The following is a 16,298-nucleotide window of genomic DNA, read 5'->3' as shown; positions in this document are numbered from 1 at the left end:
AAACAAATAAACATAACAAAGTTTATGTTATGTTATGTTATGTTTTTGTTACAAACTTATATTACGTATAATATAAGTTTGTAACAAAAGTAAACACGTGCTATCAACAATCACATTAAAAATCACACGACGTGACAAAAACCGAATCAATTACACATAGAATAAAAATACATGTAATAAAAACAAAATTAAAATAACATTAAATCAAATACAAAGCAACTAGCGCGTAAACACATTACATGTAAGGATGCAACAACAACCAATCTGCATAATATTAGAACTGGATGAGAAAAAGTATATATATATTATATTATACAACAGAAATGCACGTGTAGATGCTACAAATTTCATTAAATAACCAGGGGCCAAGACAATTAATTGTAGATAGAGTTGTGAGTTACAGTATTGATATGCCTAGCAAGTCTCTTAAAAGCATAATATATTTCCTTTGTACGCCAAATATCAGAAGGGTTGCAAGGCCACATAATTCCCAGTTCCTGTAATAGTAATTGAATCTCAAGGCGTGAGCTATCAAAAATCATACAGTCAAAAAGATAATGTATTGCACCATCTTCCACACCACAGGCTTGACAAAGTCTGGAATTCCTATTAGTAAATCGAGCAAGATAACTTGCATATTTACCGTGATTGGTAAAAATTTGTGAAGTGTAGTAATCAGGAGTGTACCAATTAATCTTGAGAAACTGCAGAAGATCCGGAATGAAACTGAAGGTAATATGTTGTCTGTTCTGGTTCCACATATTCTGCCAGAGTTGTATTGTGTCTAACCATAGAAGATGACGTAACGAACGTTTGCTAATTTTGTTATAAGATATTGAGAGTGAGTCATTCATAGCAGCTTCTTTAGCCAGGGAGTCAGCTCTCTCATTCCCCAGCACTCCCTGATGAGCCCTAATCCATGTGATAGTGAACACACAGTGGGAAGCCAAAATAGCCCTGTTAATATGTTGAGCTAGTGGATGCAGATTGTTATTCTGAAGGAGATTATAAACAGACATAGAGTCTGTATGGATATGAACATGAAGAGTATTATAATTATGATTGATATAGTCGATAGCCATCCCAATAGCAAATAACTCAGCTTGAAAAACAGTACATCTACAGTCAAGCCGATACATTTGATGTACAACTTCAGAATTATTAAGATATATAACAAAACTACACCCAACCTTATCGTTAATGTGTGAGCCATCAGTATATACGTCAACATCAGCACTGTATAAACTAGTAAAACTACAACCAGAAGTTCTGTCTGGTGAAAAAGTTTCTGTATACGGTATTGGCCACTCAATGTCATTATAACTAAGTGTACAATTTGAGATCTGAATTGTCTGTCCCCATTTAAGATGTTGGAACTGTAGTTTTTGCAATATAGCAAGATCTATAGGTGGCTTTTTAGCTAATACCTGTAAACAGCAATTACTCACAGTCCTGTATGCCTTGGTGATAAGAAGAAGTGCGCGTCTCTGAGAAGATAAAAGCTTTCTTTTTGATACAGTCGACTCCCCAATAACACTGTTGATAATTCCGTTTTATATGAATTCCATGTTATACGAGTCACTTAGATTTTACAAATACGTGTGCCGGGGTGTGAACGGCTCAGGTATGAAGCCTTTTTCATCTTTGTCAGTGATGTCTAATGAATCTGTTTCTAAAAAAGTTGGATGCATAATTTTTTCAAAAATTAATTGCGCGATGGCTATTCTAGGTTCAAAAATAATAATTTCTGGTCCAAAGTTATACATTAGGACTCCAATGTTTCCACGATAGACGCAATAGATAACTCCCGCATTAATTTAGAGATAAAGCATATTTTTGAGCAATTCTAGCATAACAGTTATCTGGCATTTCTATAGCCAGATCTGTAAATATTACTTTTTGTTCATTTGGATTCATTTCGAAGTCATTAACACAAAATATATCATGTTCAGCTGCTCCTGTAGAATACTTTTTCGGAATTTTCACAGAATATTTTATTTTTTAGAAAATAAAATATTTAATTACATTTCATGCAATTACATTTTATAAAATATTTATTGAATATCGGTAATGTTATTTTATTGTTTCTTATGAAAAATTTACATTCATATATTTTATTATTTGGCAAATTTAACAATGCTGCTTTATTACACCTCTATTTTAAACACGGATAAGTTTTACTACAAATGCTATGTATTACATAAGTATGTTTTCTTTTATATCCTATTAAAAAGCCATATTGCAAACATTTATACAGTATGTAACTTCAAGGTTACAATACTAGTTTATGTCCCCTTAGGCAAATTCCACCCTTTTCCACGAATCACCTTTTCCACTAATATAATCCACACCCTTGCTAGATTAAATTAAATAGTTTTAATTTGAAAAATGATGTCACCTTGTTATGTCAAATTAAATATTTTAAAATTCTTTCCTGATACAATCTAGTTAAAGATACAATATAGTTTTGGTTTTGTTTTTCTAATTTGTCGATCAAGGTTAAAAAACTGGTATTTCAAGGTAACCACCGGCCTGGCCGGGCCGAGTTGACCCAATTTAGCTGGAAAATTAATTATTCTAACCGGTTTGGACCGGTTAGTTCCAGGAAGTCAACCCACAGAAGAATTTAATTTACCTGAGAGAACTAAGGGAGTTCCCTTAACGTAAGGGAGTTTCCGGTGGTTACCTTGAAATACTAGTTTATATAGTGCGCCAGCACACTTCACAATAGGTCTTCTGCCAGAATCTCCATTATAACAACTAACTAATCATGTCTTCCGAAGGTGGTAAGTATTATTAATATTAATAATAATATTATTATTTTAAAATATTTTAAAATAATTTAATAAATATAATATTAATTTTAGAGTGTGAATTTGATTTTAATATGAAACAGAGTGTTGGTAAAAAAAGGAGGCCAAAACCTAAAAATACCGAAGATCCCCAGTCGAAAAAGCAAAAGTTTGATTTAGACCTATCTGTAGATAAGGCCAAATCTTCGAAAATTCGCCCGTTTAGAATCAAGATATGCGATAATCAAATTATGGAGATCATAGAACGCCAGTCTACTTCGTATGTCTCGTTAACAAAAATGAAAGGAAACTATCTGTTTAACAAATATAATATTAATGTTAAGGACTTTAAATTTTATAAGAAAGCCTTCGATGCAATGAACGAACATTTAAACAAAAATGTTTAATTTTATTTCAAAGAAAAACGCTTTCAGAGGATATGCCAAAACTTATAAAGTGCTTATTTTAGAAAATATTGATCCTGCTGTCTTTTTTTGAAAATATAACTTCTAGTGTTTGTAATATTTTAGCTAATGATAATTTTGAAATTATTATTTTTGAACCTGGAACAGCCATAGCGCAATTAATTTTTGAAAAAATTATGCATCCAACTTTTATAGAAACAGATTCATTAAACATCACTAACAGAGATGAAAAGACTTCAGAGAATGTAGAGAAAATTAACTTGTAATGTACTCAATTATTATTTTATATGTACTCAACTATTGTATATGTACTCATATATTATTTTATATGTGTGTACCCAAATATTACTTTGTATTTAATTTTAAAATCTGTATTCAAATAAACAAATATTATAAAAGAATTGTTCCTTTCTTTTTAGACAATATAAAAAAATTTAAAATACCAACAATTAAAAAACACAACTTTACGCGAATTAAAAGATGACCTAAACTGGAATTTTGTTTCTCGCTACCAAAAACTTGACCAACAATTTATCGACGATTTCCAATGTCAACTTTCTTGGTGTCGTATTATAAAATATCAAAAATTAGATCGAGATTATATCGTTTGCAATAGCAAAAATATATTGCTGTTCTTACTTGAAGAAATATGTCTTGCTTTAGATAAACTGAAGGAAAAACTGGAAACACTTAAACAAACTGTATTCATGTAATGTAAAAAAAAGAAATTTAGTGTTATATTATTTCAAATTACCATTCACTTTTGGAAAAACTTTAACTCCTTATTCACAAATTTTAAAAATTAATTTTGTGATTAGTGCCACTCATTACACTACTACTGACACACGATCCTCTTATATCTCGCCACCCCCTTGATATTTAATCACCAAAATTTAATAGCATCAATTCAGTGCCGGCCCGAGGCAAGTTTCAGGATGGAGCGAGATTCTGTTATGGCGCCCCCTTGGTTGCCCCTAATTTATACCCTTTAATTTTCTTTACCACTGAGGCGCCCCCTAGGACTTAGCGCCTGGAGCGGCTGCTCCGTTCGTCCTATGGTAGGGCCGGCTCTGCATCAATTCTCCTAAAACAAAAACTTCCGCGCAAAATTTCAGAAATTTTCAACAAAAGACACCAGAATTAGGGTATGTTCGTAAAGTCAAACGAATTAAATGCGTTACTAACGAATACAGTAGTTAGAAAAGTAGTAGTCTCGTCCAGTGCACATGCTTTGCGGTGATCACGTTTCGAACGAAACTCTAACGAAGTTCACGAAGGAAAGAGTTAGTTTACTTCGTTAAGAAAATGGCGCCCGACGATATCGATGTTTCTAAATCTACTCGAGTGTTTAAATTGTGAATTAAAAGGTGAAATAATTAAAATAACTGTCCACCCGAAGCAATGTAAGAAAAATATTTCGGATAAGGCTGCATTAACAACATTCGTATCTTCGATTTTAGAAACATCCATTTAGTTATAAACGAATCGTTCGAAAAGTCTAACTAAATAAGAATAACGATGACGTCATTCTCGTTTAACTCGTTCGACTTTACGAACGTACCNTAAGAAAAATATTTCGGATAAGGCTGCATTAACAACATTCGTATCTTCGATTTTAGAAACATCCATTTAGTTATAAACGAATCGTTCGAAAAGTCTAACTAAATAAGAATAACGATGACGTCATTCTCGTTTAACTCGTTCGACTTTACGAACGTATCCTTATTAAGTTTCAAAGTGGGTGAACAAAGTCGTGCCTTCACACACATACACATTTATCGTAGCCAGACGTAAACCCAGTCACAAAACATTTATTCGGCATGCTGTTGTTTCTTTTTCTCGTAGAAAAAAATATAAAAATGATTGAAAATGGCAAAACTATCTACTAACCAAATAGATAAACCAACTCGCCGCGTTGCGACTCGATCGCCAGCTATCGGCAACCTGACACATTAACTCTACTTTAGAACATAGGTGAGAGACCAGTATATATAAGACTAAATCGTAAGTATTTAGAAAGGTTTTTAATTAATTATTTCCGAAATAAAAATTAAAAAAAAAAAACTTTCTCTGAATGAGAAGCGATAGACAATATTTGACTTCGTAATAAACTTTTCAAAATTACTAATTAATTAATAAAAATAGAAAAATAAATCGTAAATAAGTCTAATATATTTTTTAACGTCAGTCGTATAATATTTAATTTGATGTTGTTTTTATTCTTTTAAATTTATTCGGCATTATTTTCTGATTTGAAAGCGCCTCTAGCGAGTATAATTCGAAACTAGTTTTTTTTTTTTTAATGGGGTGATGACGCCATAAGATGGCGAAGCAGTTAGTAAACGTAAACATAAGACGAAATTGGTAATTTAAAGACAATTACAGTTTGGAAATTTAATGAAATAACTAATTTTCAACTCTAAGAAACGAAAGAAAAGGCCAGTTTATAGTTTAAAGGTAAAAATTAATTATTTTTTACGATATTTGTGTCAGATGTTTCCTGGTAAATTAGTTCCAAAATTATAAATAATTTGACGTTTTAAATAAAACAACTACTCGAAAATACTTAAAATATGGCAAATAATGCAGAAAATAAGGGTAAGATTTACCCTCCGAATGAGGGGGGCGCCACCCCCCTCATTAGGAAGCTCTTAAGCTATATAATGCATGAACAAATTATAGCTTCAGGGTATGTATTTTCTGCCTTGAAACTGTATAATGAATGTTACATTATTGTTTCAAGGCATTATGTAGGTACACATGTTTCGTGTATGACAACACACTATAGTCTGTTGTAATGCATGAAGTGTTGGGTGTGTTGCTTAATAAAGTGGTTTAATACAGTTGGATAAGCAAGCCAATGTTGTAGTCTGTGTCATATAAAGCAGACTGTACCATTGGCTTGCTTGTACTAAAATCATCTTACTAGGCAATGCAATGAGTGAGATTCTAGCTCTGAGCGAGAGGGAATGCTCGGTAAAGTGTTTACTCGACGTCCTTAAGTTATATACTGTTGTACCCTTTACTTAGTGCCTTGCGAGCATCGAAGGACCGAATTGAAAGCACCTGTTAAAAGTTCCCGAGGCTATTTGTCATGTCTCCTTGTCTTATGTTTGGGGATCGACGTATCTAGGTTAAATCGTCCATGAAGGTTTATATGGTGGTTTTGATTTGTTTTGACTTGGGTCTGTCCAGAGTTACATACATACATACATAAGAAAGACTTCAGCCATACACAAAGCATTTAGCTGGTAGAAAAGAGGGTAAGGGAAAGGGGGAAGAAGGAGGGAGAGGAGATAGACAGTAGAGAAAGGTAGGATTCCTCTGAATGGCATACATATGGCTACAGAAACCTCAGAGTGACAGGCAAACATTTTTTATAACCTTGACCATTTTTCCATTTAGCCTGCCTTTATTAAAATATTATAATGTATTAAAATGCAATTGGACATTTACAAAAAGATTAATTATGACTGAATGGGAATCTGACATTACATTGATGTAGCATAATTGATAATGTGATAATCTTCTAGATTTATTGTGATTTTTTGAGATGTCAAGCATCTCGAAGGTGGTCTCTGTAGAGATTTTTGACTTCTCTTTGGATAATTCCAAGTTTATGTTCAGTTTTTGGCTGAGAGGACTCATCTTTGTTCCTTCTGTAGGTTTTACTTTGTATGTAGGAAATTGCAACTTTGTTTTCTTTTTTTGTTCCAGAGACATGCTCATGCTGATCTCCTTGATGGCATTCTAGTCAGGAGTGTGAGTCAGACATTTAAATCTTACACTGTGTTTCTGTCCTAGATGTCTTCTAAATTGAGTTGTGTTAAAAATTTATGTAACTACAGTAGAGCATCGATTATCCGACCCCCGATTAACCGTCACCTCAGTTAACCGACCGCGTTCTAATCGGCAAATTCAAATGTTCGCTAGTGATATGGCGCTACAATATTTGGCTATGTCTTGGCTACTTTAATATTATTTTTGTTAAATTTTTGTGTGTTTTAGCTGGCAACACTGGCTCAACCATGAAAGGGAGGCCAGTATTTAAACGAGGCTTAATTTTCTAATTATGAGTGGTTGTTTGTTTTGTGAGCAATAAAATAATTTTTATCGATACAATAGCGACAATTATTATTTAAAAAAAAAATTGATAGGCTTAACATGGAGGAAAATTCAACGCGATATACTAATATACTAATTACATTGATATAATAATATACTACACTAATAATGGATTTTTTCATACTTTTCGGTTATCCGACTTTTCAATTATCCGACCAACCCTTGTCCCCAATTGAGTCGGGTAATCGATGCTCTACTGTATTATATTTCTCGATAGTCCATAGCACAATTCAGAGCTAAATATATTTTTATAGTTAGCTTCTATGTTATTGGGTTAAATTGTTATCTCAATATATATAATTTGATGCATTTTTATAAATTTAAAGTTTTTTCTTCCTAAAGTCTCTAATCTATATATAATAATTGAGTGAGTAACTTATTAATAAAATAGTAACTGCACTTCTGAAAAAAAAAATCACGATTTAGGTATAAAAATATATATTTACGTTCAGTGTATTAATTTAACTTATTATATTAAATTCATATAATGAATTTTATGATAGATAGAAATAGTAAGATTGTTAACATCTTTGATCTCTTTAAAAGCTGTAAAAAATAATCTCTCTGCATATTTGAGGATTGAGCAGTTATGGCACAGAAGCAACACCCCTTTCACAATTGATAACAAACAGTATATACTGATTCAACTCTGACTTTTCCTTACCATCCGACTCTGACCAGGGCAGACTTGTTACCAAAAGAGACCTGGAAATTCTGATGTCATCACGTGACTTCAGAATAAAAGATTCGATAAATAGAGTTCTAATAAAGATAGAACGTAGAAAATTTTTATTCCAAAGCTAAAAGACTCCTCTAAGTAATGATACAGTCAATATATAAATATGTATTCAATAATTTTTACTTTTCCGGCTGTTATATATAACAGAGGAAAAGTGTAGTGCTCGGACAAAAAATGACCCCTCCCAAATTTTTACGTTTTTGGACTTGGGACACCTTGAAATTTCAGATATGCAAAAGATTTGAGATTTTTTTCTATATGTGTGGATGTTAGACTGTGTGTGGGGCATGATTTTGTTCACCTGTTTGAAGCCTAATAATTTCTGTGGTTTTAAAATCAGAATCAGATGGTTTAACACAGGAGTTAGTTATTAAGCGTCAAAGTGGTTGAACTAAATCCTGTCCCCATACACATTCTAACATCTTAGGCGAGAACATCTTAATGGAAACCCATTAAGATGTTTTACTGTACTATTATAAAATGACAAAAAAGCTTACTTTGAGGGTAGAGACGAGTTTTATTTTATTTTTTTTAATTTTGAACGCTAATAATGAGTAAAATATTCATTAAGAGATATGACACGTGACCACTTTTATATCTTCACCCTGTTGACCTTTAATTAAGAACCAAAATTTAATAGTATTAATGCCTCTTTATACGCAAGCTACAGTGCCACATTTCGTTTCTTAAACTTTACCCATTCCAAGATATTGTTTAATATCTCGGAATGGGTTAAGTTAATCTTTATTTTCTGTACTGAGATATTGTTTAATATCTCAGAATGATAACAAACAGTATGTACTGACTCGACTCTGACTTTTCCTTATCATCCGACTCTGACCAGATTCTGTTCTGAGATATTGTTTAATATCTCAGAACAGGAAATAAAGAAATTAAACAAATTAGATGATAACACATACACGCGCACAAATTTTTTCCCTTTTATTGACTATTTGGGGGGTTCAGGAGATCTCCAAACATGTAGATTTGCAAAAAAAAAATTTAGAGTCAAATTTGACATGATTCCAATACTTTTTCATTTTATATACATGACAAGTTGGGGAGTAAAAAGGAGTCGGAGTCGGCGGATTTTTTGACAACTATGACTCTGGCTAAAACACCAAAACTCCACGACTCCGACTCCACAGCCCTGGGAACTTAAAAGATATTCTAAGTATAATATAATTATTTATGCTATCAGTCAATAGGTGTGTAAAATGAGTCTATATATGCAATTGTGTTATATGGTTGTTCCAATTACAGAATATTTTGACTGTAGGATCACATGTGAATCAGATACAGTGTAGCCTCCCCAAAATAAAAATGCAACAACACAATAATTTGATTTGGAACATGAGATTTCTTGACCATTAAGATTTGAAAATGACTATCCAAGGCTTTTTTTAATGATTTTAAATGCCAAAATGGAAGCAGATTTAAGAAAAACTTGGGGAATAAACTAAAATTTGTGCAAGGTAGGGAGCATACAGTTAACTTGTAATTGTCTTACATAGAGACTTTGTGGTCACATTGTCAGTGGGGCTACATTAACATGTGAATATAACCTGCCAGGGCCTTGTTTACTGCTCATTACTAATATTTTTCTTTTACATCTGTATAATGCCTATAATTCATCTAAAAAAAATTGTGACAATGCCGAAGGGCCTCCCTATACTTCGGCACCACGTGACCAAAGGGTTGACATCGTGTCGGCGAAGATCGCAATGACAAGTTTCGTCAGGAATGACACCACTGTGTCTTTACGGACAGACACAGAAACTGTTATGTTCTAGCGCGAACGATCGCGTGTGTGAGCAAACGGATTTGGGATGGAGGGAGAGACAGTGCATTGGAAGTGACCTACTCAGAGATGGGTTAACATAACAACTATTTAATTGGTAATTATAGGCCATACAGGATATAAAATATATCAATTCTAAATATACTAGCTGTTAGAGATCTTTGCTACAATTGATATGAGATATATATATAATAGACATTAAAATGGATCTAAGATTTCGGTTACAGTTCTGCAGTTCTTGAGAGAGAGAGAGTTTACAGAAGTTGCATGTGGCAATAAATACCTTAAGTTTTAATGAGTTGCTAGTAAATCTTGACAACGAAGTTAGTCCAGTTAGGCAATCAAGTATTTTGGGTCGATGTTAATCCAGAGAATAAGCACTTAAATAAGTCCGATGGCCCTGTGAAAAACACAACGCACAGGGAAAAAGATACAGAACTTGAGACTGATCTATTCGAGGATGGGGCGACGACTGCTTCACTCTGTTGCTCTGTTTTGATGTTGTACTGTTGAAATCGAGATATTAGGTCGAAAGGCGATGAGAAAGCATGGTTATTAGGCCTGAGAACTTAACAGATGTTTAGCTCTCAGGTGTAAAAGTTGACAGTTATTTAACGAAAGTATAGCTAAGATGTGATATTATGATGTAATGATGTAAACACATGGAAAGTCTGGATTCGTATCCTCACAAAATGCTGGGCTGCTTAAAACAGTTGTCTATAAGTATATATATTTAAAAATATTAATTAATTTTAAAAAATTGTCAAGTCCCAAAATTATTAATAAATAATGCTTAGATTTAAATTAGCAAATTTAATTTTATAATTGTGACATGCAAACTCTTCATACAGCAGCTAGTAATGACCTTCAGAAATATTATATCAAAGTAGTAGTGTATAGTATGAAAAGTGTCTATGAAATTGCATTAAAATGAAAATATATTAACTGAGGACTTACTGTTTTATAGCAAGAAACTTTCTAGAGTAGAGAATTGATGCTTGTTTTATAATTTCCATCACATTCTAGTTCCCAATAATAATGTCATTCATAAAGACCAAATCTACAGAGAGACACATCAGTAAATAGAAATCCCGAATGTCAGAAAATGCCTAAGACAATATTAACTCTGAAAAATACATTCCCAAATTGGAATAAGGTCATCTTCCAATATTCTCTGGTGAGCCAACAGACAAAATGTCCACTCTGTTTGCAGCTTGTACTCCTAAAAAGACTAGAAATTGGCTGGCACCACAAGGTATCTGCAAGCTTCAGCAGGCCAGTCAGTCCTGGATTCTGCTGGATTGTAACAGTCCAACAACATTCACAAAAGCCTGCCTCCCATGGAGAACTTTTAGATTGTTTGCATGACAAGTGGGCCAACATTCTAAGAACCCAGTAGTGTAACTTGTTCCATTCCAAACCAGGTAATGCTTTGAAGAAAGCAAGAGGTGGAACAACTAGGTTTTAATATGCATACATGGCATTTGTATCACATGGATACTGTGAAATAAGATAATGTCTGTCTGAAAATAATAGTGTCTATTTACTTGTGAGTTGTCTGTCATGAAGATGCCTCGGATGAAATCATATTGTGTCAAGGTCAATGAGCTTTTAACATTGTTGCTCTCATACAGGGTGATTTTTAATTCATGCAAAACTTTAAACTTTAGTAACATTTCAACTATATGAGATAAAAAGAAAATTTAAAAAGCATATACAGAATTTATTGCCATTTAATGCCATTTAATTACGTTTTCAAAATGACTATCTTTGCTCACAGTAATAGTTTTTAACTAATTTTTGAAACATTCAATAACGCTAAAAAAAGTCTTTCTTGGAATCACCATTTTTTTTTTTTTTTATTGTGTCTATCAGCACTTCAATTGTAGGAGCATTGTGATATACTCTGTCTTTAAGATAGACCCATAAAAAAAAATTGCATGGCTTTAAGTTGGGGCTATAAAAAGGCAACCACTCTACACCACCAACATATTATTTATAATCTAATCCAATTACATGCTTCTCAAACATATTGTAAAGGCTTTTAAACACTTGCTTTGTACAATGGGGCCGTGCACCATCTTGCATAAACCAAGCACGATGTTAATGCCCAATAAGCATTTTGGGATAAAACTTTTTTTTTCTGTTAGGTATACTAAATACTTAGATTGGATGTCATGCCAACAGTTGTATTAACTCAATTAAAAACTTCAGATAAGGTATTAAAGAAATTAAAAGAAATATTTTATTTCTGCAAGTGCTTTCGACGTAATTGTGCACGTCATCCTCGGGCAGTTTGATAACTTCTTTTTCAATAATTCAACATATGCAGCAGAAGTAACATTCCTTTTGAAGAAGAATGGTCTAATAACTTTGCTAGCACTGATAGCACACCAATTAGTACACTGATAAAACACCAATTGGAGAATTAGAATTTTGATGATAATTTTTTTATAATAAACACACTGTTCTGAAGTGAATGCCACTATTTTAAAAATGACTGTTAACGTTAATCAATCATTGATATTATAAATGTAAACATTATACTGTACTATATAGTACTTTTTGAATTTTATTTCTATCTCATTCAGGTGAAAAGTTATTAATGTTTTGTGTGAATTAAAAATCATCCTGTATATGCAAAGGTGTGTTCTAGCCAACATGATAACTTCAATTTGAAAATTTATATCATCATTGATTATTAGTAATATAAATATAACTAAATAAATCAGTTTCAGTATAAATTTAGAAATTTGTTCTTGCATAATTGTAAAAATGATGTATTACACATCATTAAATAATATAAAATTTATCTTGCAGTTTTTATAACAACATTGAATCATGAGCATAAATATTACCGATATTTGTGAAAATACCAAAATGGGCCGTGAATATGCCCTTCTTGGGAATTATGAGACCGCATTGGTCTATTACCAAGGAGTTGTACAGCAGATTCATCGACTACTTCAAACAATTAACGATTCTATTCGGAAAGAAAGATGGCAACAGGTGAGATTGGATTCTGTTATGTTGTTGTGTATTTTATATTATTTTAACAAAATTACTTTCAATTAGATTCAGCAACAAGTAGCACAAGAGTATGAATTAGTCAAAGATATTCCGACGGTGTTAAATGGTTTCAAGTCGGACAATCATACCGATCGGCCCATCGTTACTCGTCAAACTTATGACGATCCTTCGATTGATCCGGACATGTGGGCACCACCAATTAATAGAGATCCAGATGTGTGGCCACCTCCAACTCCTGTGGAGCATAAGTAAGTATAAGATTTTAATTGCACCTGTTTGTATTTTCATAATCGCTTAAATGATTAAATAAAATATATCTAGACCGGGACCGCCAATAAGACCCACCCGTCCGAGGCGTTCAGAAGCAGCAAGGCCTTCGGGTGGCAACAAAGCCGGAAATGTCAATAATAGAGCTGCCAGCGACAAGAGTAATAAAAGAGCAACTAATGAAAAGGCTGGAAAGAAAGAAGAAAAAACAAAGAAAGGTGGTAAAGGGGAGGAATCGTCTAAAGAAGAAAAGGTATGCAGCATCGGCATTTGAATATTTTGCAATGAAATTTGTTTGTAGATTATTATTTTCCTCTGTTGATGTTTGATGTTAATGTAGGAGGAAGAACGAAAATTTGATGGTAGTGGCTATGATCGAGACCTCGTAGAGATGTTGGAACGGGACATCTTACAGAGAAATCCCAATATTCACTGGGATGATATTGCAGATTTAGAAGAAGCAAAGAGGTTGCTGGAAGAAGCTGTTGTATTGCCCATGTGGATGCCTGATTTCTTCAAAGGAATTCGCAGACCCTGGAAGGTTATTTTATTTTTATTTAACTTGCTTTGTATCATCCTCAAATTTTGCAACTCAAGTTTCATCCACTTTAATTGAGATAGAAGGCCGAAACTTTCAGGATATAATCCTGATGACAATGCATTTTAATGATGATTCAGTGTGTGCCTAATCCTCCATCCTTTCCACCCTAAAACCCTAATAAACATAACCAAATACAGAATTTAATTTTTTTTTTCTTTTGTACATATGTGAATGCACTGTATGATGTATATGTTAGGAGTGGAATCATTTCAATCTCAAAAGGCATAACTAATAAGTTTTTTTAAAATATATTACAGGTATCCCTTGTACAACACAGTGTCACTCTAACAACAGTTTTAAAATTGGGGAATTAGGGATATCCCCCATACAATACTACTACCAGTTTTGCTCTAACAGTTTGAGAGTTTGTGAAATCCTCCATACAAAATGTCACAATTTTTAAGTATAAAGTTCATTGTTCGGTATTTTTTTTTTATTCAAGCACACAATTCATCTCCAATTTGCCGATATATTTTAGAATATTTAAATTTTCAAATTATTTTGTGCTTTTCATCAGGTTTTCTTTAATGAAAACTGACAGGACAAGGAAGAAAAACATTGCACTAACTTTCCTATCAACTAGGTGTCATTGTTGCTTTAAGACTTAATACTGTCACTATGTTTTATTTTTATAGATTAATTTTTGTATTTAGTAGGGTGTTGTTAAACTTTTAACCATAGGTATTACTTACCTACAAATGAAATGATAATTCATACAAATAACAAACGAAATAGTGGTACTTTGGTACTCGAATACAAATTCTGGAAAAAAATTCTATACTTTACTGAACAAATTTTTGATTAAAAACATATTTTTATTTTGTCATCTAAAAATTTTTATGATGATAAAAAAAAAATATGAAAATGTTACTGATACTTCTGCTAATCAAGATCTACAGAAAAGCTGAGATGACAATACTTTGTAAAAAGAATACGCCCTTGTTTAACTAAAATGAATATTAATGCGTAATACAGTACTTTTAATCGTGATTGTTAATTATCGATTGCTTCAATAAACATAGTATACTTTTGCTAAGAAAAATTTATTTTTTTTATTTTTTTCATTATTAACTACTGGAAGGTAACCCTGTTTTGCATTAGTCTTGTTTCGTATAGCACAGATTTGCAAAACACGGCACTTTTTCGGAATGTAACCATCATGTTATACAGGGGATACCAGTATTTTGTTCCAAAGATTAGGACTTCAATTTTGGAGCAGTTAGAAAAATTAAACTTTTGTTTCACTCATAGAATTTTCTTAATTGTAGTTAGTTGTTATTTTCATTAATGTTTGCTATGTTTTATACCTTAGGGAGTGTTAATGGTTGGTCCTCCAGGAACAGGTAAAACAATGTTGGCTAAAGCAGTAGCTACGGAATGTGGTACGACGTTCTTTAACGTCTCATCTTCTACTCTTACTTCAAAGTACAGAGGAGAATCTGAGAAACTTGTTCGCCTTCTTTTCGAAATGGTACTTTTTCAGAAACTTTTAATATTTTTCGTTATGTAAAGATGTTTAAATAGAATAGTGACAATTTATTTCTAGGCAAGATTCTATGCACCTAGTACTATTTTCATTGATGAAATAGACTCTCTGTGTTCCAAACGTGGGTCGGATTCAGAGCACGAAGCCAGTAGACGAGTTAAATCCGAACTGCTAATTCAGATGGATGGTTAGTAAAAACATCACAAATATAAAATATCTTCTTATGGATATTATAATAAGCATTCTTTAGGTATAACAAGTAATAGTGAAGATCCAAGTAAAGTGGTGATGGTGTTGGCTGCTACTAATTTCCCGTGGGATATTGATGAAGCCCTGCGTAGACGATTAGAAAAGAGAATCTACATTCCACTTCCCACCAGTAAGAATTTCAAAAGATGAATTATTTATTAGCACTGATGATTGGAAGATTACTTATTAAACATTTATCTACATTTCAGGAGAAGGCCGAGAAGCGCTGTTAAAAATTAATCTTAGAGAAGTGGAAGTTGCACCCGATTTAGATATCACAGACATAGCAGCTAGTTTGGATGGATATTCTGGTGCTGACATAACTAATGTTTGCAGGTATGCTTTTTGCACAAGTTCTTTCCTCTTAATCTTATTACTGTGAGAATGTCACCTTGTGATAGACGAGCAAAACCACTTGTTTATTTTGTATGTTAAATATTACAATAATGTTGATTCATTCTTGAACTGCAAGAACTTAATATGCCTACAGACATTCTCACAATGGTACCATATAGTTATTGTACTGCAATATTTCTTAATTTTAATTAGGGATGCATCCATGATGGCAATGCGGCGGAAGATAGCTGGACTCACACCTGAAGAAATTCGCAATTTGGCCAAGGAGGAATTGGAACTGCCGGTCAGCCCCGCAGATTTCGAAGAGGCTATCAGAAAGATAAACAAATCTGTCAGCAAGGAAGATCTCGAACGTTACGAAAAGTGGATGGCGGAATTTGGTTCCACATGATGCACCATTTTACATAGACAGATGACTATAAATAT

General features: G+C 32.9%; 2 protein-coding genes across 2 annotated transcripts; both read left to right on the top strand.

The window, feature by feature from the left end:
* Positions 1–2,699: 2,699 nt before the first annotated feature.
* Positions 2,700–4,122, top strand: LOC111615932. The gene is made up of 2 exons (XM_023357372.1): positions 2,700–2,786; positions 2,868–4,122. The coding sequence occupies exons 1-2, from the start codon at positions 2,771–2,773 to the stop codon at positions 3,197–3,199; spliced, it is 348 nt and encodes a 115-aa protein (XP_023213140.1). The 5' UTR covers positions 2,700–2,770; the 3' UTR covers positions 3,200–4,122.
* A 1,405-nt stretch (positions 4,123–5,527) lies between these two features.
* Positions 5,528–16,281, top strand: LOC111616402 (katanin p60 ATPase-containing subunit A-like 1). The gene is made up of 10 exons (XM_023357823.1): positions 5,528–5,674; positions 12,703–12,891; positions 12,958–13,160; positions 13,234–13,432; positions 13,520–13,720; positions 15,093–15,251; positions 15,327–15,453; positions 15,517–15,645; positions 15,725–15,851; positions 16,065–16,281. The coding sequence occupies exons 2-10, from the start codon at positions 12,724–12,726 to the stop codon at positions 16,261–16,263; spliced, it is 1,512 nt and encodes a 503-aa protein (XP_023213591.1). The 5' UTR covers positions 5,528–5,674; positions 12,703–12,723; the 3' UTR covers positions 16,264–16,281.
* Positions 16,282–16,298: the final 17 nt, after the last annotated feature.

The sequence above is a fragment of the Centruroides sculpturatus genome, unplaced genomic scaffold (genome assembly GCF_000671375.1).
Source record: "Centruroides sculpturatus isolate CEXI.00-Female unplaced genomic scaffold, Cexi_2.0 scaffold55, whole genome shotgun sequence".
In the NCBI taxonomy this organism is placed as follows: domain Eukaryota; kingdom Metazoa; phylum Arthropoda; class Arachnida; order Scorpiones; family Buthidae; genus Centruroides; species Centruroides sculpturatus.
Note: the sequence above shows the minus strand (reverse complement) of the source record. Positions and strands in the feature narration are given on the sequence as shown.